Genomic DNA, 25,362 nt, shown 5'->3' with positions numbered 1-25,362 from the left:
CAGCAAAACATTTGTAAAACCAATCCTCCCAAGCAAAAAAGTAGTTACCCATGTTTTTTATTTGCTATCCAATTAACAGGAAGATCATTAATTGTGTGTTACTAAGTATTAGTTCTTTGTATGTTGCTGAGTTAAGCTGTTGTTTTTTAGAAAGAGTAATCTCCAGTAATGGAAATTAAAAAGAACTGTGTAAAATGAGACCACGTAAATGGACACTGTGTATAAAAAGTCTGTGTAAATGGGAGGAATATTTACATGTATAAAAACTCACATAAAAAAATACGGCGTAAATCGAGGGATGGATATATAGTGTTTTTGAGTGTATCTCTTTGTATAGCTTTTTGGATACTAAAAGCTTAGTCTTTTGCTTGCTCTAGGTTGTTAACATAATACAGGCATATCTTGGAGATATCGCAGATTTGGTTCTAGACCACCACAATAAAGCATATATCACAATAAAGTGAGTCATAACATTTTTGCTGATGGAGGGCCTTGCCTTAATTTTGTAAAAAATATAACATCTGTGAAGGGTGGTGCAGTGAAGTGGAATAAAATGAGGTATGCCTGTACATATATAACTTAGCACAACCAACTGGTATTGACATTTTACCAGTTTGAATGAAGAGTACTTACTTCCCTTTTAATTCTTTTATGTTCCTCTGTTTATAATTATCTTAAATATTTCCTCTGCATACATTGAGAACCACATGAGACAGTTTTAACATTTTTGCTTCAACTGTCAAGCATGATTTAGAAAACTCGAGAAGGAAAGTATATTGTATTTACCCATGTTTTTAATCTTTCCCTGTTCTCTCTTTTATCTCCTTCTTTTATCATTTCCTTTCAGTTTAGAGAGCTTCCTTTAGCCATTCTTCTAGAATAAGTCTGCTAGCAACACATACTTAGTTTTTCTTCATATGAGAATGTATTGATTTCCCTTGAATTCCTGAAGGATCTTTTTGTTTGATATCAAATTCCAGTTTCTAGTTCATTTATTTCAGCACTGAAAACTATTGTGCTACTTTTGGTTTCTGTGTTTTCTGATGAGAGGTCTTCTGTCATTTGAATTGGTGTTTTTCTTTAGGTAATGTGTCATTTCTCTTTCACTGTCTTCAAAATGTATCCTTTGTCTTTTGTGTTCAAGAGTTTGACTGTGCTGTTTTTCAGTGTGGATTTCTTTGAGTTTGTCTTTTGTTTTAGTCTGATTGTTGAAGCTCTGTTATTTTTTTTTAAATCTATTCTCTTTTTTTCTTTCAATTTTGAGATATAATTAACATACAACACTGTATAAATTTAAGGTGTACAATATAATGATTTGACTTATACATATTGTGAAATGATTACCACAATAAGTTTAGTTAATTTAACATCCATCATCGCATATAGATACAAAAAAAATTTATTCCTGTGATGAAAACTTTTAGGATTTACTCTCAGCAACTTTCAAATATACCGTACAGCAGTGTTAACTATAGTCATCGTGTTGTACATTACATTCCCAGAACTTTTTATAACTGGAAATTTGTACCTTTCATCGCCTTCGTCCTATTTCCCCCTCCGACCTCCAGTAACCACAAATCTGATCATTTTTGCTGTGAATTTGAGGTGTGCATGTGCTTTTTAAGATTCCACATGTAAGCGAGATCATACAGTATTTGTCTTTCTATCTGACTTATTCCACTTAGTATAATGCCCTCGAGATTCATCCAGGTTGTCACAAATGGCAGGATTTCCTCCTTTTTTATGGCTGAATAGTGTGTGTGTGTGTGTGTGTGTGTGTGCGCGCGTGCGTGTGCGTGTGCGTGCATGCACGCACGCACACATGTTTGTGTTTGTACCACATTTTCTTTATCCATTCATCTTTCAATGGACAGGTTGTTTCCGTGACCTTAGTTATAAATAATGCTACAATGAACAGACATACAGGTATCTCTTTGACATAGTGATTTTGTTTAATTAATAAATAATGCTACAATGAACAGACATACAGGTATCTCTTTGACATAGTGATTTTGTTTCCTTCAGGTATATACCCAGAAGTGGAATCACTGGTTCATATGGTAGTTTTTAATGTTTTGAGGAACCTCATACGGTTTTCAATAGTGGCTGCACCAATTTACAATCACACCAACAGTGTACAGAGTTCCTTTTTCTCCAGGTCCTCACCAATACTTATCTCTTGTCTTTTTGATGATAGCCATTCTAACAAATGTGAACTAGTATCTTATTTTGGTTTTGCTTTGCATTTCCCTGATAATTAGTGACATTGAGAACTTTTTCATGTATCTGTTGACTGATTATATGTTTTTGTAAAAATGTCTATTCAGTTCCTTTGCTCAATTTTTAAATTGGATTATTTTGCTATTGAGTTGTATGAGCTTTATATATTTTGAATTTTAACCCCTTATCCAATGTATGATTTTCAGATATATTCTTCCATTCTATAGGTTGCCTTTTCATTTTGTTGATTATTTTCTGCTGTTTAGCTTTTTAGTTTGATGCAAACTAAATTTTTTATTTATTTTTTTATTTTATTTATTTCTGGTTTTGTTCCTTGTGCTTTAAGTTTCCATAGTTCAAAAATCATTGCCAAGACCCATGTTGAGGAACTTTTTCCTATGTTTTCTTCTAGGAGTTTCATGGTTTCAAGTCTTATATTTAAGTCTTTAATGCATTTTGAGTTAATTTTTATGAATAGTGTTAAGTTAGGGGTCTAGTTTCATTCTTTTACGTGTGAATATCCAATTTTTCCAGCCTTGTTTATTGAAGAGATTGTATTTTCTCCATTGACTATTTTGGCTGCCTTGTCAAATAAAAGTTAACCATGTATGCATGGGTTTACTTTTGAGCATCTCGATACTGTTCTGTTGGTTTGTGTGTCTTTTTTTATGCCAGTACCATACTGTTTTGAGTACAATAGTTTGAAATCAGAAAGTGTGATGCTTTGCACTTTGTTCTTTCTTAGAATTGCTTTGGCTATTCCAGGTCTTTTGTGGTTACATAAAAATTTTAAGATTGTTTTTTCTACTTCCGTAAAAATTGCTACTGAAATATTGATAAGGATTGCATTGAATCTGTAGATGGCTTTGGATAGTATGGACATTTTAACAATATTATTTCTTCCAATCAGTGAACACAAGATATCTTTCCATTTCCTTGTTTCTTCTTCAACTTCTTTCATTGGTGTCTTTTAGTTCAGTGTAGAGATCTTTTACTTCCTTGGTTAAACTGATTCCTAACTGTTTTATACTTTTTGATAATATTGTAAATGGGATCACTTTATTTTTTTTTTCAGATAATTTGTTGTTAGTGTATAGAAATGCTACTGAGTTTTTGTATGGTAATTTTTAATATTAAATTTATGGAGGTGGCATTGGTTAATAACATTATATAAATTCAAAGTGTATAATTCTATAATCTATCATCTGTATATTGCATTTTGTGCTCACCACCCAAAGTCTAGTCTCCTTTCGTCACCATATATTTGATTCCCTTTACCCTCTTCAGCCTCCCCCTATCCCTCTTCCCCTCTGGTAACCACCACACTGTTGTCTGTGTCTATGAATTTATTTTGTTTGTTCATTCGTTGCTTTCTGTTTTATATCTCACATATGAGTGAAATCCTGTGATTCTTGTCCTTTTCCACCTAACTTATTTTGTTAGCATGATACCCAAAAGATCCATCCATGTTGTCACAAATGGCAGTACTTCATCTTTTCTCATGGCTGAGTAGTATTCCATTGTGTATATGTACCACATCTTATTTATCCAGTCATCTATCAAAGGACACTTAGGTTGTTTCCATGTCTTGGCTACCATTTATAATGCTGCAGTGAACAAGGGGGTACATATATCTTTATGAATAAATATTTTCAAATTTTGGGCGTAGATGCCCAGAAGAGGGACTGCTGGGTCATATGGCAGCTCTATTCTTAGTTTTTTGAGGAACCTCCATATCATTTTCCATAGTGGCTATACCAATTTACATTCCCACCATCAGTATACGAGGGTAGCTTTTTCTCTACATCTTCTCCAACACGTTATTTCTTGTTTTATGACAATAGCCATTCTTATAGGTGTGACGTGGTATCTCACTGTGGTTTTAATTTGCATTTCCTGTATAGCTAGTGAATTTGAACACCATTTATTGAATAGACTGTCTTTACCTCCATTGTGTATTCTTGCCTCCTTTGTCATAGATTAATTGACCATACAGATGTGAGTTTATTTCTGGGCTGTCTATTCTGTTTCACTAATCAATGTGTCTATTTTTATGCCTGTACCATGCTGTTTTGATTGCTATAGCCTTGTAGTATAGTTTAATATCAGGTAGTGTGATACTTCTGACTTTGTTCTTCTTTTTCAAGATTGCCATGGCTATTTGGGGTCTTTTGTGGCTCCATTTAAATTTTAGGATTGTTCGTTCTAGTTCTGTGAAAAATGGCATTGGTATATTCATAGAGATTGCATAGAATCTGTTGATTGCTTTGGGTAGTATGGACATTTTAATGATGTTAATTCTTCCTACACATGAGCACCATATATGCTTACACTTACTTGTATCTTCAGTTTCCATCTTCAGTGTCTTATAATTTTCTGAGTACAGGCCTTTTACTGCCTTGGTTAAATTTATTCCTAGATATTTTATTTATTTTTGATGCAATTGTGAATAGAATTATTTTTTTTCGTAATTTAAAATTTTTTTCAATTACAATTGATATGCAATATTATATGTTTCAGGTGTACAATATGGTGATTAGACATTTAACTTACAAGTGATCACCCTAATAGATCTAGTGGCCATGTGACACTATACATACTAGTTACAGTATCATTTACTATATTCTTTATGCTATACTGTACATCCCCATGACTATTTTGTAACTACCATTTGTACTTCTTAATGCCTTCCTCTTTTTCATCCATCTCTCTAACCCCCCTCTCATCTGGCAACCATCAAAATGTTCTCTATATTTGTTTGTTTTGTTTTGTTTATTTTATTCTTTAGATTCCACATATAAGTGAAATCATATGGCATTTGTCTTCCTCTGTCTGACTTATTCCACTCAGTGCAATACCCTATCGTTCCATCCATGTTGTTGCAAATGGCAAGATTTTATTCTTTTTCATGTCTGAGTAATAGTCTATTGTATATATATACCTCCTCTTCTTTATCCATTCATCCACTGATGGACACCCAGATTGCATTCATATCTTGGTTATAGTAAATCATGCTGCAATGAAGATATGGATGCACATGTCCCTTTGAAGTTGTGTTTTGGGTTTCTTCAGATAAATACCCAGAAGTGGGATAACTGGATCCTTCTTTGTTTCTTGTTATATCCTTTGTTTTAAAGTCTATTTTGTCTGTATAAATATTGCTACTCCAGCTTTTTCTTTTGTTTCCATTTTCATGAAATATCTTTTTCTACTCCTTTACATTTAGTCTATATATGTCTTTCATTCTGAAGTTTCTCTGTAGACAACATATGTAAGGATCTTGTTTTCTTATCCATTCAGCCACCCTATCTTTTGAATAGAGCATTCAATCTACTTACACTTAAAGTAATTGTTAATAGATATGTAGTTATTGCCTTTTTATTATTCATATTTTTGACATTTTATCTTTTTTCTCTTCTTCTTAAAGAAGTACTTCTAACATTTCTTGTAATACTGATTTAGTGGTGATGAACCCCTTTAACTTTTTCTGGTCTGGGAAACTCTTTCTGTGACTTTTGATTCTAAATGATAGCTTTGCTGAGCAGAGTAATCTTGGTTGTAGGTCCTTGTTGTAATCACTCTGATTATTTCATGCCAGTCCCTTCTGGCCTACAAAATTTGTGTTGAAAAATCAGCTGACGGTCTCATGGGAGCTTCCTTGTAGGTAACTAACTGCTTTTCTTGTGCTACTTTTAAGATTCTTTCTTTGTCTTTAACCTTTGACATTTTAATGATGATGTGTCTTGGTGTGGGCCTGTTAGAGTTCCTCTTGTTTGGGACTCTGTGCCTCCTAGGCTTTTATGTCTATTTCTTTTACCAGGTTAGGGAAGTTTTTTTGTCATTATTTTTTGAAACAGGTTTTCAGTTCCTTGCTCTCTCTCTTCTCCTTCTGGTACCCCTATGATGCCAATGTTGGTATGCTTGGTATTGTTCCAGAGGACCTTTGGTCAGATTGATGGAGACTCAGATATGGCACCTGCCTGTCTCTGCACGCAGGAATGGGAGAGGACTCAACAAAAAGAGACAATAAATTTTATCAGTACTTCTGTATGAGAGAAAGCTGCCCCTCTAGCCCTCACTCTGGAGCCAGACAATTTAGTTTCTCCTCCTATGTCCCTGGCATCTTTCAAGATGCTGCCCCAGCACTGGAGCTCAGAGCTAGTGAGTCTGTCAGTGAGTAAGTCCAGATATAGGACCTTTAAGAGGAACGTCTGGGACTCCCGCAGCCCGGCATCTCACACAGCCACAATTTCCGTTGGTGTCTCAGCCAGAATTTATGGAGACTTTTTTTCCCAGCACTGGAACCCTGGGCTAGATACCCTATTTGGGGTCGCGACCCCTTGCTCCTCTGGGGGGACCTCTGCAGCCGAGATAGTCATCCTGATTCACAGCCACCACATTCCATTGTGGGACTAGCCCGCTCTGTGTCTACGCTTCTCCTACCAGTCTCAAGGTGACCTCTTCTGTTTCTCCCCAGTTGTAGGTTTTCTGTTCAGCTAGACTTCAGGTGACTTCCAATAATGGTTGTTCTTTAGTTTAATTGTAATTTTGATGTGGTTGTGAAAAGAGGCAAGCACAGCGTTTACCTACTCTGCCATCTTGACCAGAGGCCTCTGGAATTGTTTTCCTAATTTCTTTCTAATAGTTCATTATTAGTATATAAAAATGCAACCGATTTCTGAATATTAATTTTGTATCCTGCTTCTTTACTGAATTCGTTGATGAGCTCTAACAGTTTTTTGGTGGAATCTTTTAGGTTCTTTCTATAGAGTATCATGTCATCTGCGAATAATTACAGCTTTACTTGTTCCTTGCCAATTTGGATGCCTTTTATTTCTTTTTCTTGTCTGATTGATGTGGCTAGGACTTCCAACACAATGTTTATGAAAATGGTGAAAGTGGATATCCTTCTCTTGTTCTCGATCTTGAGGAAAATACTTTTAGCTTTTCCCCATGGAGTATAATGTTAGCTGTGGGTTTGTCATGTATGGCCTTTATCATGTTGTGGTATGTTCCCTCTACTCCCACTGTACTGAGAGTTTCAATCATAAATGGATGTTGGATTTTGTCAAACACTTTCTGCATTTATTGATATGATGATACGATTTTTATCTTAAAATTTGTTAATGTGGTATACCACATTAATTGATTTGTGGATATCGAACCAACCTTACATCCCAGGCATAAATCCTACTCAGTCATGGTGTATGATCTTTTTAATTCATTCCTGAATTCAGTTTGTTAATATTTTGTTGAGGATTTTTGAATCTATGTTTATTAGGAATATTGGCCCATAATTTTCTTTTTTTTGTAATGTCTTTGTCTGGCTTTGGAATCAGGGTAATAGTGGCCTCATAAAATGAGCTTGGGAGCCTTCCCTCCTCTTGAATTTTTTGGAATAGTTTGAGAAGAATAGATGTTAATTCTCCTTGGAATGTTTAGTAAAAGTCACCTGTGAAGCCATCTGGTACAGGACTTATATTTGTTGGGAGTTTTTTGATCATGATTCGATGTCATTAATAGTAATTGGTCAGTTCAGAGTCTGTTTCTTCTTGACTTGATCTTTGAAGATTGCATGTTTCTAGGACTGTATCCATTTCTTCCAGATTGTCTAATGTGTTGGCATATAACTGTTAGTAGTAATTTTTTATAATCCTTTGTATTTTCGTGTGTCAGTTGTCACTGCTCCTCTATCATTTCTGATTTTATTTGATGGCTATCAATTAAAATTGAAGATGAGATACAGAGTTTCCCAGACAGGAAGAAGCTAAAGGAATTCATCACCACAAAGCCAGTATTACAAAAAAATGATAAAGGGAGTTTTTTAAGAAGGAGGAGGAGGAGAAGGAGGAGAAAGAAGAGTAAGGAGGAGGAGGAGGAAGAAGAAAGAGGAAGAGGGGAGGAGGAGAGAAGGAGGAGGAGGAGGAGGAGGGAAGGAAGAAGAAGAAGGAAGAGGAAGTGAAGAGCAGGAGAAAGGAGGAGGAGGAGGAAGAAGAAGAAGGAAGAGGAAGAGGAGAAGGAGGAGGAAGAGGAGAAGAAGAAGAAGGGGAATCAAACATAAATGTGAACAAGAAATTGAAAATAAGTTCTTTACCTGTTTTAGCTCACTTAATCATAACAACCCTGTGAGGTAGGGTGCTATTAATAGTCTCATTGTACGGATGCACAAACTGAGGCACAATGAGGTTAAGTAAATTGCTTAAGTTCACACAGCTAGTAAGTGGCAGAGATAAGATTCAAACCCAGACCATTTGGCTCCCAAGTCTGTACTTTTAAGCTCTGTGCTATAGTGCTTCTGAATACTGTACAGAATGCCCTGATTTGTTGTGAAGATTAAATGTGATAATATATGTATAACTTATAGCTCAGTTTTCTTTTATGCGGGCTTCAAATTTACTCATTCGTTCATCATCCCTTTACCCTGCATTATTTCCTCTATAGCACTTAATGAAACTGTTCTGGCACCACATGTCTGTCTCCCCCTCTAGAATGTCCACTCCATGAGGGCTGTGGCACATTCTTAGTCAATACTTATTGAATTTATGTACTCACCTACTTAACAGATATTGATTATCTACCACATAACAGGCTCTGTGCTACACATTGGGGATAATTCATCTTAATCTTGAGACCTGGTACTGTAATAATTATCTTCTGTGCTAAGGAAGTGAAATAGGATTTAGAACCCTTGATAATTAAACCCAGGTAATAATTGTTGAGACAGTGCCGCCAGAAGCCTGATTTTCATCCATCTGCCTTCTCGATAGGAGTTATCTAGCCCAATGAATGTTTATTAAATTGAGTCGAATAATAAATAAAGCAAGACTACGAAATGGATTAGGCAAGGACTTCTGATGAATAAGATAGATGCTATCTGCCAAATGTTGTAGAGTCAGATAGCAAGTACATGAGCAGTCAAACGTCCATGTGGTGAGTGCTGAAATAGGGATAGTGTGTGTGGTGGGGTGGCACAGCTGCAGGGAAGAGGAAAAACAAGAATGTTCTAGGCACAGGGAACCATGTGCAATGAGACCTAGAGACCAGAAAGAGCATGGCACTGAGATTCCAGCTGGCTTTTTAGAGCAGGGCTGACTTCCTAGGCATTTGACCACCATAGTCACACAGCCTCATATTTGGAAATGGGCCCCATGCTTGAGGTTTAATGTTCTGTGATTATTGTCTTAAAATTCTTAATAATTTTACCTTCGAATTTGTGTTTTATATGTGAAGTACAGTGGGACAATGGAGTGTGTCCTGCAGACCTAGAACTTTAGCTCGTGTGAAGTCCTGCATCCCTGAACAGGTTCTTGGTGGGCTGCCTGGGGCACTGGGCTTGGGTGCAGGTGCAAGAGAGCCAGGTCAGGTATAGGCACCCTGCATACTGAATCACAAAGCATGGCTCCTGGGTGCCACTGAGGGCCTACACTCTCCCCTTACCCAAGGGAGCATGACAGTAAATAGCAAATAAGCCACATTGAGAAAGGAAAAAGCTTCCCCCACTCCATTTTGTGAAAAAGGGGCTTCTGATCTTCATTTGCACCAGGCCCCACAAATTATGTAGCTGATGCTGTGTATGAGGGGCAAGAGGTGAGGCTAGAGAGGCAAGGCCATGGTAAGTTTCTACTTAAGAAAAATAGGAAGCCTGTGCGGGATTTTGAGCAAGGGTTGACAGGCTCAAATTTACATTTTAAAATGATCACTTTGGCTGTAGTGAGGAGAGCCAGTTTGGTGAGGAGAGAGTAGAGGCCAGAAGCCCAGTTAGGAGGGCAGGGCAATAATCCCAGTTAGAGATAGTAGTAGCCTGGATTAGAGCAGGGACAATAAGGTTGACAGAGGGTACAATCGATAGCTAATTAGGAGATAGAATTGATAGGACGTGGTGATAACTTGGATGATAATACAACATATACAGAACACTTACTATGTACCCAGCACTGTTCTAAATACTTTATATATTTTCACATATATTTTATATATTTTCATATATAAAAAATAACTTTATGATGTATGTACAATTTTTATCCCCACCTTATAGATGAGGAAACTGGCACAGAGAAGTTAATAACTTGCTCAAGATCCCACAGCTAGTAATTGGCAGGTATAACCAGGATGTAAACCCAGGCAGTCTGGCCTTAAAATCTGAGTTCTTAACTCAAATGCCTACTCAGTATACTAGAGGGAAAGGGTGAGAGGTGGGTCCTCAGTGGCTGCCAGGTTTCTGGCTTAAACACCTGGTAGACTTATGCTGCCAGTTGCTAAGAGAGGAAGCAAGGAAGCAGGTTTAGGGGGCAGGCAGGGGGAGAAATTTAATTTGGACATGTTAAATTTGAAGTATATAAGTGGGCTGATACCTAGGAGGCATTTCGAAGAAGGGATCTGAAACTCAGCAAAGAGATCTGGCTTGCAGTTAGGTGCGTAGAGGACATGTGGAGCCCTGGAAGGGAAAGTGAGGAGAAAAGACTGTCTAGGCAGGAGGACTTAAGAAACTTCAACATTTAAGGAGTGGGCAGGAGAAAAAGAATACACTGGGAAATAGAGCAGCAAGAGACATAATTAAGATCACATTGCATCATGTTCCTCCTCATAACCCTCATGTGGATTTCACCCAGTTCTTAACTTCACTCAGGAAAAGCCAAAGTCCTTTATGATAGTCTACTGGTCCCTGCTACAGGACTAATGAGTCCTTTTCTGACTTATGATTGTCCCCTTGCTCTCTCTATTGCAGAACACTGTCCTCTCTGTTCCTTTTAATAATGTAGACACACTCTTGCCACAGGGCTTTTGTACTTGCTGTTCTCTCTAATTGGGATATTTTTTGCTCATAGCCGTAGGGCTTGCTCCCTTGTTCCCTTCAGGTCTTTATTTAAAAGTCACTTTGTCAGTGAGTTCTTCCCTGGCTTCCCTACCTAAAATGTCAATACCACTGCCATGCCCCTCACTCCCACCCCCACTGTGTGTGTGTGTGTGTGTGTGTGTGTTGATTTATACACATGCATGTGTATTCTTCTTCATGCTTTATTCTACTTAGCTCTTCTCATTATCTAACATAATATATTTCACTGATTACATTGATTTATCTTGTTTCATGTCTGCTTCCCCCACTAGAATGTCAGCTCCATGAGGGCAAGGCTTTTTGTATGCTTTGTTCTATTTCTTTGTTTCTCCCGTACCTAGACCAGAGCCTGGCAGATGTTCACGATGTGTTAGCTGAAGGAATGGACACCTGACAAATTGGGTATTCTGGACATCAAAAGTAGAGAGCTTGTCAAATGGGGAGAGCACAGAATTAGTACTGTGTAATGCTGCTAAGAAAGAGCTCAAGTGACATGAAAAAGAGAAGTACTTATTGCATATATCAATAGGGAGGTCAGGACATTGGTGAGATCTGTTTTAAAGGAGGTGGGGACTAAAATGGGACTGTAGCAAGTGGATGAAAAAAGTGTACACAGCACTCTAAAAAATTCTTTTTTTATAGGTTTGGCTTTGATGATACATCTCTGGATACTACCCAGTTGCTAGGAGTAGGAGGGAGACTTCACTGTATATACTTCTGTACCTTTTCAGTTTTGTACCATGTATAACTGATACTATTCATTAAAAGTCATTATGAAGCTGTATAGGTTTAACTAAAAAAGATGTTTAGCTCTGAAGTAGCAGACAGGAGGGAGGGAGGGGTCTTGACTTTGTTATCTGTAAAGATCCAGTGAGCTCGTTAAATGCTGTCGTGAAGGAGAAGGTAGGGAGAGAGTTGAAGATAATTCAGAAAGAAGGAATAATTGATTGAGAAGGTGAAAAAAAAAAAGGATGTGACCTATGTGGAAAAGCCAACTTAGAAAGAAGGAAGGATAGTTCTTTTGTTGTAACAGTAGGAAAAGATGAATGCAGAAGGGCGTAGATTCTGTGTGGCAAGTTGAGGTAGTTTCCATCTGATTACTTCGTTTTGTCTAAGAAGTAGGAGGCAGGGTCATTTATTTGCATGTGGATGACACTTGTTCAGCAGCATTTGCTGAAAAGACTCTTTGCTCCATTATATTACCTTTGTTCCTTTGTCAAAAATCAGTTGACTATATTTATTTGGGTCTATTTCTGGGCTCTCTGTTCTGTTCCATTGATTTGTTTGTTTATTCTTCCAGTGCCACACTGTCTTGATTATTGTAGCTGTATAGTAAGTCTTGAAGTCAGGTAGCATCAGTCTTCCAACTTTGTTCTCCTTCAATATTGTGTTGGCTTCTGTGACTCAGATATTTTGGACAATGAATTTATTGTGGCATCAACCCAGTGGATGATTTTTCTTCAGCCATGTTCCGTGGCCCATTGTTATGTAGTTGGATTGAGCCAGGGTTGGGATTTGCATGTGGAGGTAATGGAAAGGCAGTGCGGCAAATGAGTTGAGGATATCTGTAATAGAATGGTTGAAGTGAGGAATGATAGCTGGATGGATATACTAGTGGTCAGAGAGTGTGATGTATGAATTTCACATTTCATATGTGGAGCAACTGCAAGTGTTGACCAGGTCTAGGGGATGGCCATGAGAGTTGGTAGCTGAAATGGGTATGGAGGCAGCAGCCTCTGAAGATTAGAAGGTCAAAGAGCTAAAAGGCCAGGATGTAAGGCCTCTACATTGGTAGAAATGTCACATGGGATGTTGGCAGAAGTTGGCTGGAAAGGAATCTGTGAGTAGGTTTTTCAATGAGTGAAGGGTGTATGTTGGGGAGATGAATAGCTGACAGTGAAGAGGAGTAAGAAGCGGTATGGCTGGATAATAGAAAACTCAGAGGAGGAGGAGATCTCATATAAGGGTAAAAGAGAGATGATCTCAGAGTCTCACTGAAGAATGAGGAGGATGTCTACCTCTAGCCCACCCCTGAGTTGTAATGGTCTAGGAGAATGTACAACTTCTACCTGACAGGGCTTTAGCACAGAGCTTTTTAGACTTTTTCAATTCCAATCCACTCCTTTTGAAAAATAAAAAAAATGAATTACTAGAAAAATGGTATGACCAAAAAAGCTCTACAAAAAAACAAGCTTCAATTTTTTATTATTACTTTCAACAGGCATAAAATTACTCAGCCAAATTGCCATTAAAGTTTTTGGTTGCTTACTCTTTCTGTACTATCTCAACTACCACATGGACCACACTTTGAGTGGCACTGGCATAGAGAAAATGGTTTTCTCATAGGAGAAGCTGCATTCAGTTAAGCCAGGAAGGTGAGGAAGGGGTTTGTTGAAGGGGATGTGAATATAGAGAGGTTTGTTTACTAAGGAATTGGGTTGCTGGGGGTACAACAGAAAAGGTGATAAAGTTGATAAGCAGTGGATGTTTTGGGTAGAGAAAGCACATAGCCATATGGGATGAAAGTTCTGCAGAGAGATTACCAGAGGGGTTCCTTCTTGAGCAGTGTCCAGGGGTAGCAGGGGTATGAGTCAGAAAGCATGTAGTTCAGGGAAGTGAGTTAATGCTACAAGGTCTGGGGAATGTATTTAAAGATGGTTGAGGCAGGTAAATGGTGAGGTCTAGACTGGGTGAAAAACTATTATTAGCTATTACTTACTATTTACTGTGTACCAGACTCCATATTCATTGTGCTAGGGACTTTATATACATTATCTGAGCCTTTAAAAAAATCCTACCAAGTTGATGGTGATATCCGCAGTTTATTGATATGCAGCATATTTACAGGCATTAGGATTAGCAGTCTGGAAAGCGATGGGGTCATGATCCCAGGAAGTCAGTTTATGAACATGATCTTGGCTGAAACAGTTATAGCTACACCCTATTTTTATTCTCCCTGCTGTGTATGGCTGACCAAAAGATTTGAGGAGTTTGATCTTAGCCAGAAGTTATTTGGAGGGCTGCTGATGACTTCTTTGGTGAGGAAAGGTTTAATTTTGTGAGATTTCCACCTCATATACATGCAAACTCAAATTTTCAAAATTAAATATTTTTAGACATTACAATATGAAATAAGTAACATGTTCATTGTAGAAAATATAATAAGAGAAAAATGATCACCTGTAACCTTTCACTCAGAACCAGTGTTGACTATAAAATCTTTTAGTCCTTTTCATTTAATAAAACTAGCTCAATAAAGTTTAAAATTTTTAATTCGATGTTGAAATAATATTTTGGATATATTGGTTAAATAAAATATTAAAATTAATTTCACCTGTTCCTTTTTACCTTTTATTTATTTATTTATTTTTAGGCGAGGCAACCCATGGTTGACCTCACAGATTGCAAGGACCTTGTCAGCTTACAATCTCTTATTTTTTATTTTTTATGCCTACAGCACCTGGTCTTCCTACATGGTCTCCAATCCAAGTACCAACCAGGCCTGACCCTGTTTAGCAGGCCTGACCTTGCTTAGCTTCCGAGATCAGACAAGATCGGGCTTGTTCAGGGCGGCATGGCCATAGACCCTTTTTACCTTTTTAATGTGGCTACTGGAACATTTAAAATTACCTATTTGGCTCACATTATATTTCTATTGGACAACACTGCTCTACAGTCTCTTTCAGCTTTAACCATTTTGAATCTCAGTCAAGTTTTACTTTCTGCACGTTTTTAGCTCTGTCATAATTGTTTTAGATTAGTGCGATCCAATAGAACTTTTCACATGGATGAAAATATTTGATAATCTGCCCAGTATGGTCACCTCTAGCCACATATGGCTACTGAGCACTTGAAATAAAGGTAGTGTGATGGAGGAACTACATTTAGATTTTACTGAATTTGAATTAATTGAAATGTAAATAGCCCTGTATACTGGACAGCAGAGTTCTAGACCTTATGAAAAATAAAATTTCCATGAACCTTGACTGTTTTTCTCTTTTCTAGTTGTGTCGGTGTCGAAGAGGAGAAGGCTGCTGACATTGACCTCTATCATTGCCCCAACTGTGAGGTCTTACATGGACCTTCCATTAGTGAGTAGATTTTAGGGTTTCCAAGATAAGATGGGCCAGAAGAGAGACAAAGCAAAGGAAACTTGGAAGGGAGATTGCCTTTGCCTGGGTGCTTCAGATTTATCTCCCTTGGGAAATAGAAGAAGCCTGCATAGGCCCCGCAGGCCAGTGGCTACCCCACTGAGAGAACAGAAGTGTAGAGCTTCACCTCCCTTCCTTCCTAGGGATTCTCCAGAGGAAGCACCTATCCTCACCAGGAACTTTCCTGAGTCTGTGAGGAAAGATGTTCCAAGAGCATGTTAGATGGGAAGGGAAGCAGGATCTGCTGCTTCAGATGTTCCAAGAGCATGTTAGATTAGAAGGGAAGCAGGATCTGCTGAGGCCTTTGCTCTTTGACCCCAGATGTTCCAAGAGCATGTTAGATTGGAAGGGAAGCAGGATCTGCTGAAGCCTTTGCTCTTGGAACCATAGCTCATGGCCATTCTGACTCATGGTTTCATGTCTTTTTCTGGCCTAGTGAAAAAACGCCGTGTATCTTCAAAAGGGCATGATACACACAAGGGGAAGCCAGTGAAGACTGGAAGCCCTGCATTCATTCGAGAACTCCGGAATCGGACCTTTGACAGGTAAGTTACCCCTACCCCAAGGGCTAGTGAACTCCAGGGCTCTGGGAAGCTGGGACCCATCTCTTCCCAGCCTTCTACTGGCTGTCCCATTAGGTGCTTTCCCCATTGAGGGATGTTTGCAGGGCTCTGCAAGTTCCCTTTGGGGAGGGATCTTCTGTTTTAGTCAGTTTTTGAGAAACATTGCTAGTGTTTCATTCAATTTGCAGAGTACATTAGGGCCCACTTGTAGAAACTTTTGGTAGAGGAGAAACTTTTGGGAGGCAGTTTTCACCTAAGTCAGGAAAGGATATTTACATGCACCCAAGGATTGCTACAACTAGGAGTCTTAAAGGTTAGAAAGTTTAATTCTCTCATTGTAGAGAAGAAGAAACTCTTAAAAAATAAAAAAAAATGAGTGGTTATGTATTTCTTTTGCAATCAAGAAAACATTTTTCTTTTTTAAAAAATTAAGATAGGCTTATTAAAAATAAGTTACTTCAACTGAGCAGAAATAATGAGCTAGAAAAATTAATAAATGAAGCACTCTCTTTGCTTTGTTTTTAATTCATTTGATCATTTTCAGCTTTCCTGTAAGTGAAGGGTTTAGAATTATAAATATTTCTTCAACTTAATGTTTTTTGTTTTATTTGTTTATTTAAAAGCAGTGAATCTCCCTTCTACCTCAAACCCCTCAGGTCTCTTCTCTAAAGTGAACCAATTTCTTGTGCACTCTTTCATAAATAATTTTTACTTATATAGCATGTGTGTGTGTAGTCTTCTTTTAAAAAAATACAAGTAGAAACACTATATGGTTCTGCATCTTGCTTTTTTTTAAACCTAAATTATCTATCTTGGAGATCAGTCGATAGCAGCACATTACAGATGTCCTTCATTCTTTTTAATGGATGTTTAGTATTCCATTGTATGAATATATAATTTATTTAACCAATCCTCTATTGATAAACATTTAAATTGATTCTAGTATTTTGCTATTAGAAAAAAATGCTGCAGTGAATGTCTTTGTATCTAAGTTTTTGCATATGTGGGTGAGTCTATGTGTAGATTTACTACCTAAAAATAAATTGCTAGGTGAAAGAGTATGTGCTTTAAAAATGTTTATAAATTTTACCAAGTTATTTCCAAAGTGGCTATACCATTTCATACTCCCACTAGACAATGTGTGAGAGTGTCTATTTCCCTATATCCTGGCTAACACTGTTTATTATCAAACATATTTTTTGCCTTTCTGATAAGATACAAATAAAATGTTTCCAATTACATTTTTTAATTATGAAGGAGGCGCATATATTTTTGTATATTTCTAAGTCACCCTTATTTCTTTCTCTGTTAACTATCTGCTTATGTTGGACAATTTTTCTGTTGGGTTACTGCCTATTTCTTTTTTTCCTCCCCTCTTTAATTTCCCCCCTGCCCCACTTCTACCCTTGACCTACGGATGTTGCCATCTCCCCTTAAGAACTGGATCTCTGAAGGTGGAGTGTCTCCTCCCACGCGCTCGCAGCACACACCCGGGGCCTGGCACCCCCGGAGTACTCTGGGGGCCTGGCGCACCCAGGGTATGGTCCGTGGATCCACCTGGGACATGAACTCAGGACCTTCTGCGTGTAAAGCACACATGTTAACCCCTACACTATGGAGCCACCACCTATTTCTTACTAATTTATAACTTTCCTTGCAGAAAATTTAAAATTTTATGTGAATTTATTACTATTTTTTATGAGTACTTGGCCTTGTCTCTCCCATATTTTTTCTTTTACTCTATGGCTTTATGTTTTCTTATTTAATCTTTGATCTGTCTAAAGTTATGTAAACAGTAAATAGACATTTTTCCAGATGTTTGTCCCAACGCAACTTGTCAAGTAGTCTATCTTTTCTCCAGCATGATTTTTTTAAAAAAGAAAGTCCTGTTTTTCTAGTTAACTCAGTATATGTGCTGAGAAAGTGATTGTAAAAATTATTTTTGTTTTTTTTCATCAATCTTTTCTCTTTATTTGCCAGTATTTTAAAAGAGGTAATGAATGCTGCTCTGGGTTAGAGTAAATCAGCTAAACTTGTGAGATGTCTTTTCTTCTTTTCTCCCTGGGCAGGCTGTTGACTGATTTCTTCCTTTGTCATCCATGGAAGAGCATTCTATTGACAGGATGTCCTGGATTAATCTCCTCACTTCTTCCAGAGATCTGGCTACTTACCTTGGATAGATCCTTTCTTCTCTGGCACATGAACTTTATACCATTAGTTGCTAGCCCATCTTAGGTACCTTCAGGAAAACTGTACACCTTGGGTGAGTGGCAGCATCCAGTGAGGCATTCAGTGGCAGGGCCTTTGGGGCTCAGGCTTTCTCTCATGTGTCCCACAGCTCAGATGAAGTGATTCTGAAGCCCACTGGAAGTCAACTGACTGTGGAATTCCTGGAAGAGAATAGCTTCAGTGTGCCCATCCTAGTCTTGAAGAAGGATGGGTTGGGGATGACACTACCCTCACCATCATTCACTGTGAGAGATGTGGAGCATTATGTTGGTAAGTAACACAGACCCTCTTAACTGTGATATTGTTCACTCCCATCAAGACCTGTGACCCTTTCTCTCTAGTCTACCTTTTGCATTTTTTTTCTTGCCATCTTGGGAATCTGAGGTGAAATGCCTTGCCCAGAGTCATTCTTTAGCAAAGCTAGAAACAAAATCCTGGTCTTCTCTTTTCTTCCTAATATACCACAAAACCCCAGACTGAGCTCCATTTATTACTTGGGGCATTCCAGAGATCATGGTGGTCTCTCTGTCCTTCGTTGAGATGAGAAAACCTTTGATTTTTGCCCTCAAATGTCAGTTGTCCTCTAGACATGAGTTTTGGGGGATAGGAAGAGAAGAAGTGAAGCAGGGCCCAGGTAGATGAACTGTACTGTGACTGAGGCTGTGTATCAGGCAGTTCTGTTGCCCTAGCAGACCTGAACCTGGCACATAGGTCTAAGGAGAATGTGAAGGATTCCTACCCCCACCTGCCAAACATGTACATATAAATATAATGTCTGAGGGGAGAGATTTTGAGTATAAGGCCATTCTAGGGACTGATGAGGGGATGAGAGACTCTTCCTTGGTCCCTGAGACCACTTGTTACAGAGCGCATTCTCTTCATTCCAGGCTCTGAGAAAGAGATTGATGTGATTGATGTGACCCGCCAGGCTGACTGCAAGATGAAGCTTGGTGATTTTGTGAAATATTATTACAGTGGGAAGAGGGAGAAAGTCCTCAATGTCATTAGCTTGGAATTCTCCGATACCAGGTAGGAGAGTCAGGGGTGAGTAAAAAGTCTGATAAATGCCTAGAGCTTGCGATATACCGAGTGGATGTTAGTGTTCCTTTCCCTTCTTTCTGGTGGTTTTGTCCTTTGGGATGGGGAGCTGGTTTATAGTTTTCTAGGGTAGCTGCTCATATTATAACAACGAAATCTTATTTCTCCTCTACAGTTTCTAGCATCGGATAGATTATACAGTAGCTATTTAAATTAATTTTTATCTCCTTCAAGATTAGGACAGCTTTCTTAGACCTCATGCTGCTATTTAGAATGTGATATTCACTTATTTAACTCCCAAGATAGGTCCTCTGTCCCTGGAAATAGATTTACTAAAATTACTCCCATGTAGTTTCTCTAAGGATAAGGTTTCTTAGATTTGAAAAAAAGGAAAAAAGCTTATAATCTTTAAATGATTCTATCTGGACTCATGCACTTAATAGATATATGTAGTCTTCTCTGTATTCAGAACCGTGGGAGATCCACCAAAATCATAACATATCTTTTTGCATTTAGGAAGCTTACCGATTGCTTACTTCTTTAACTTTTAATTTTAACATAATTATAGATTCACGGGAAGTTGCAAAAAATGTGCAGGGAGGTCTGTGTATCCTTCAGCTAGTTTCCCTCAGTGGCAATATCTTAGAATAACTATAGTACAATATTGAAACCCTTACTGATGGTTTTAATATGCAAAGTTAAACAACCTGAAGGCATTTTTAAAAACTATGTTTGTTTATACTTCTCTTCATCTTGAAAGACTATTTGAAGTAACTTACAGAGATGCAGAGAGAGAAAAGAGAAAATTGGACTAAAAGCAAAATAAAGGTGGGGATATAGGATACATCTGGTGGATAATCTGCACACAAAATGTATGTATGAATGTCTGGATAGTTGATAGTGAAAAACTGTAGAGTTTTCACTGAATTTCCTGAAGGTCAGAACAAAGAAGGGAATGCATTGTTACAAGATTCGTGATTTCACATAGAATATAAACAACCAGATGTTTGGGAGAAACATGTCTACCTGGAACTGAGGCCAGGGAGGTTTCGCTAATGGTTCCTCATAAAGACGATGCTATGAGATGGGAACAATGTTATAAACCAAGTGTGTCAAGTGAGTAGGTTCGGTTGAGGGGAGAGTATAAGCATTTAGTGGAGGAAATGATTGCTCTTGACTGGGGAACACTGTGGAGCTGGGACTTGGGACTTTTAAAGCTGAGTGGAATGAGGATGCTGACCAGACTTAGAGTATTAAGTGTCCTGTGTGCCCTTGGGGGTTATATGGAGGAACACCTTTTGTCTTATCTGACTCTTACTGGGATGGGGGGCATTTTATTGAGACTTCAGTCTCAATTCCCAGTCAGCTGACTATCCGCTCTCCATCCCTTTCTTGCTAGGCTTTCTAACCTTGTGGAGACACCCAAAATCGTTCGGAAGCTCTCATGGGTGGAGAACTTGTGGCCAGAGGAATGTATCTTTGAGAGGCCCAATGTGCAGAAGTACTGCCTCATGAGCGTGCGGGATAGCTATACAGACTTTCACATTGACTTTGGCGGCACCTCAGTCTGGTACCATGTGCTCAAGGTAGGAATGGATGTGGCTTCTGGAGGCAGCCAGGCCTTGCACATATTTGTTTCAGGAGGCAGCACAAAACAGGCTGCTGAGGCCTACCTGCCTTCTGGATTCTATTTGGGTGACATATCCATATAACTACTCTATCAGGGTTGGGTACTTAGTAAATATGCCATATAAACTGTCTCTGCTTTACAGTTTTGATGCTTAAAATATTTTTGAATAATAGCAGATGTTTTTTCTCCCCCTGTTATCTTCTTAATTGAACCAATCTATACTCCTACCACTATGTATGGAAATGTCTATATTTACTGCAGAAAGTCCTGGTAACATGAGAAGTTTCCCCTCCCTCCAACTTTATTGAGGTATAATTTATATACTATGAAATTAATCTGTTTTAAGTGTATAGTTTAATGAGTTTTGTCAGTTGTATATAGTTGCATAATACAATTGCCACCACCATCAAGACAGAGCATATATGAGAAGTTCTTTTTAATGTCAGCCTTCCTATAGATAGTTTCTCTTTTAGTGGTTGCTACAATTTTGTAATTAGCATATTGATTATCAATGACTATAAAAGATTTTTGAGGTCTGGAATACAAATTTCTGAAGTAATTTTCATAGTTTTCCACCATCGTTCATACTATTTAGTTTTCTTTTCAGAAATGCCAAGGAAAGAAGCAGAAAACTTATATATCTTATATATGGCTCTTGTCTGAATGATCATCAATCCTGAACTAGTTGTTTTCATTGGTTTATCACAAATTGTCACATGTGAATGAAGGTGCTATTATGTAAATGTTAGATTTAACATTTTTATTTTTAAATAATTTTTTTTTTATAGAGAAATTACAAAAATAATGGGAAGAATTTCTGTGTGCCCTTCACTCAGAGTCCCCAAATGTTACTGTTTTACTATATTCTTTTTTTCTCTAAAGCAAACATACGACAAGGGTTTTATATATATTTTTTTCTGAAACATTTGAGAGTAGTTGCAGACATGGTGTCCCTTTATCTCATAATAATTCAGTGTGTATTTCTTAAAAACAGCATAGTTATCAAAATCAGGAAATTAATATTGATATACTATTAATCTACAGATCTGATTCAAATTTCTCTAGTTGTAGAATAGATATTTCTAGTGTTGCTTTTCTACATTGAAACTTATTATCATGAAATATTGGTTAAACTAATCAAGCTGTGGGTTGGGGATAGTTTTGTGCTAGTGGGTTTTTGTTTCTTTTCTGCCAAATTATCTATCTGGTGATTTTCCAGTCAAAACATAATTAGGAAATAAAATGTTCTTTTAACAGATAATCACCTAACATAAAATCTTCCAAAAGTCTTTGGGCGATTACTGAACTTTTAAACTTTTATTAGCTTTGATTGCAGGTGTAAGAAGGAACACTTTCTGTAAACAGCATTTAAAGGCAAATTTAATTTTCTTCTCATCAGTAAGGTGGTCTTAAATTCTCCTAGGGCTAGTATTATTGATCTTTTCATCTATAGAGGCCATTTTTCCTTTGGCATTGAATCTAAAATAAGAGCCTTTGGTGTACATTGGTACTAAGTTGAACAATTTTGTTTGAAATATACTTTCCAAATTATTTTTGTCAATCTTATAGAAGCTTAAAAGTGCAGAGTGCAAAAGCACCTTTTGAAGTTTTCCAGATCCACATACAAATGATTCGTGGTTGGGTTTGGGAAAGAATTCTGGCGTACCGCGTGGTCTTGGAGCATGAGAGAGAGAATATCCTTTTGGAGATCTCCTGGAGGACTTTTCTGGAAACGCTTGGTATTTTTGGCACTTCAACCTCTTGTTTCAGGGTGAGAAGATCTTCTACCTGATCCGCCCAACAAATGCCAACCTGACTCTCTTCGAGTGCTGGAGCAGCTCCTCCAACCAGGATGAGATGTTCTTTGGGGACCAGGTGGACAAGTGCTACAAGTGTTCTGTGAAGCAAGGACAGACACTTTTCATTCCTACAGGTCTTCCCTGGGCCCCTCTGGGAGTGTTTGAGGAGGGCGGGAAGAAGAAGGGAGGTTGTGGCACCAGAACCAACCCCTTCTCATAATGTGTTGATCTGATTATGTGGGATATCCCTTTCATATTAGCTGAAGGCTCAGAATTGGACCTCAAGAAAATTCACATGGTGGCCAGTGGGCAGCATGATTGCTTGAGGAGGCTGCACGTGGGGACAGCCAGGAGGAGGTTGATGGACTTCTTTGCACTGGGCCGATGACAATGTGGTAGACAGATAGAGAACAGGACTCTAAGCCCTATGAATCTAAGGACAGTGACTGGGAAGCTGGCATTGTAAGCTATATATCAGAATGACCTGGCATGAAGATGGGTTCCCCTAAACAAGACATGCCTAGCTTCATCCCTAGAATTATGAATTTATAGGTCCAGGATGGGATCTGAGTGTGTGTAGTTTGAAAAAGTACCCCCAGTTTTCTCAGTTTTGGAAAAGTTGACATCTGTACTATGCTGAGTCTTCCATGAACACAATATCTCTCTCCATTTATTTAAATTTTTCTTGATTTCTTAATTTCTCGATTTCAGAATTAGTGTTAAATTTTCTCAAAACATTTAGTAGAATTCTCTAGTGCAATCTCATGGCCCTGGAGATTTCCTTTGGGAGAAGCTTTTAATTAGCATTCAATTTCCTTAAACTTTATTAGGCTATTCAAATTATTTCATTATGGGTGAGTTGTGATTGTGCTTCTCAGGAATTGTTCAGTTTTATCTAATTTGTGTGTAGAGTCGCTTATAGTATTTTTTATCCTTTTGATGTCTTCTAGTTCTCTAGTGAGATCTTTTTTTTATTCCTGATATTATTTGTGCCTTATCTTATTCTGTGTTACTATTAATGGAAGTTCGTCAATTTTATTGAACTTTTTAGGAAACACTTTTTATTTCATTGATTTTCTCTATTATCTTTCTGTTTTTAATTTCATTGATTTCTGCCTTTGTCTTTCTTTTTTCCAGTCTTGAGATAGGAGCTTAGATTCAGTGGTTTCAGACTCTCTCTCTCTTCTAACGTAAGCATTTAGTGCTAAAATTTTACCCTCAGTACTGATTTAGCTGTCACATATTTTCATACGTGGTATTTTCATTTAGTTCAATATGCTTTAAAAATTGAGATATAATTCACATACCATAAAACTTAACCATGTTCAGTTTAAAAAAATATTCACAAGGTTGTGCAACCATCACTTCTAATACCAGAAAATTTTCATCATTCAAAAAGAAACCCTGTGTTCATTAACAGTCACTCCCCATTCCTATCTCCCCCCTGTCCCTGTCAGACACTTTTGTACTTTTCTTTGTATGTAGATTTACCTATTCTGAATATTTCATATAAATGGAGTCATGCAATATGTGATCTTTTGGGTCTGGCTTCTTTCACTTAGCATATTATTTTCAAGGTTCATGTTATAGCATGTATCAGTACTTCATTCTTTAAATGGCTACTCTGTGGATATACCACATTTTGTTTATCCATTCTTCTTTGTAGTCATTTCAATTGTTTTCACTTTTTGGCTATTATGAATAATTTTGCTATGAACATTTATCTACAAGTTATGTTAACATATATTTTCAGTTCTCTTAGGTGTATACCTAAGAGAGGATTTTGTAAGGCCTATTATAACTCTATTTAACTTCTTGAGAAGCTGCCAAACTATTTTTTAAAGCAGCTGCTCCATTCTACATTCCCACCAGCAATTTATGAGCATCTCAATTTTTCCACATCCTCCCCAACACTTGTTCTTTTCTATATTTATGATTATAGCCATCCTAGTGGGTATGAAGTGGTATATCGTTGAGATTTTAATTTGTGTTTCTCTAATGACTATTGATGTTGAACATCTTTCCATGTGCTTATTGGATATTTGTGTATCTTTTTTTTTTTAATTGAGAAAATGTCTGTTCAAACCTTGCCCATTCTTTTTTTAATTTGGTAATTTGTCTTTTTTTTTTTTTTTTTTGTAAATCAACAAGAATTCTTTATATATTTTGGATATTAGACCTTTATCAGATATATGATTTGCAAATATTTTCTCTCATTCTGGAGGTTGTCTTGCACTTTATTGATGGTGTCCTATGAAGCACAAAAGTCCAGTTTATCTATTTTTGTTTGTTTGTGCTTTTGTTGTAATATCTAAGAGACCATTGCCTAACTTAAAGTCACAAAGATTTATACCTGTGTTTTCTTCTAAGATTTTTATAGTTTTAATTCTTATATTTAGGTCTTTCTTCCATTTCAAGTTAATTTTCATATATGGTGCAAGGTCAAGATCCAGTTTCATTCTTTGACATATAGATGCCCAGTTCTCCCAGAACCACTGGGAAAGACAATGCTTTCCCTACTGAATTATCTTGACACCTTTGTAAAAAATCAAATGACCATAGATGTATTGGTTTATTTCTAGACTTTGAATTCTATTCCATTGTTCTATATTTCTGTCCTATGACAATATCACACTATCTCGATTACTGTACCTTTGTTGTAAGTTTTGAAATTGGGAAGTGTTAGCCCTCCATCTTTGGCTGTTCCCCCCGCCCCCAAGATTGTTATGGCTACTCTAGGCTCCTTGAATTTCTATATGAATTTTTATCTTCTTTTTTTTTTATAAGTTTTTATATGTATATATATAATCCATATCACAGTCTACAGGTATTGACATTTTAATTGACATTTTACCAGCTTGAGGGAAGGGTTGAAACTCTTCCCAGTTATAATGTATTT

General features: G+C 37.4%; 1 protein-coding gene and 1 pseudogene across 7 annotated transcripts in view; one reads left to right on the top strand and one right to left on the bottom strand.

Moving 5' to 3' along the window:
* Window positions 1–25,362, top strand: part of PHF8 (PHD finger protein 8) — a 96,865-nt gene that overhangs the window by 10,012 nt on the left and 61,491 nt on the right. For all 7 annotated transcript variants that reach the window (XM_039851427.1, XM_039851432.1, XM_039851428.1 and 4 more), the window contains exons 3-8: window positions 15,059–15,144; window positions 15,641–15,749; window positions 18,106–18,266; window positions 18,884–19,025; window positions 20,434–20,620; window positions 22,435–22,597. In XM_039851427.1, the coding sequence (XP_039707361.1) occupies window positions 15,059–15,144; window positions 15,641–15,749; window positions 18,106–18,266; window positions 18,884–19,025; window positions 20,434–20,620; window positions 22,435–22,597 (848 nt within the window). The remainder of the gene's footprint in view (window positions 1–15,058; window positions 15,145–15,640; window positions 15,750–18,105; window positions 18,267–18,883; window positions 19,026–20,433; window positions 20,621–22,434; window positions 22,598–25,362) is intronic.
* Window positions 14,502–14,639, bottom strand: LOC120593589 (uncharacterized; annotated as a pseudogene).

This window comes from Pteropus medius, unplaced genomic scaffold (assembly GCF_902729225.1).
Source record: "Pteropus medius unplaced genomic scaffold, Ma_sr-lr_union100, whole genome shotgun sequence".
Lineage (NCBI taxonomy): Eukaryota > Metazoa > Chordata > Mammalia > Chiroptera > Pteropodidae > Pteropus > Pteropus medius.
Note: the sequence above shows the minus strand (reverse complement) of the source record. Positions and strands in the feature narration are given on the sequence as shown.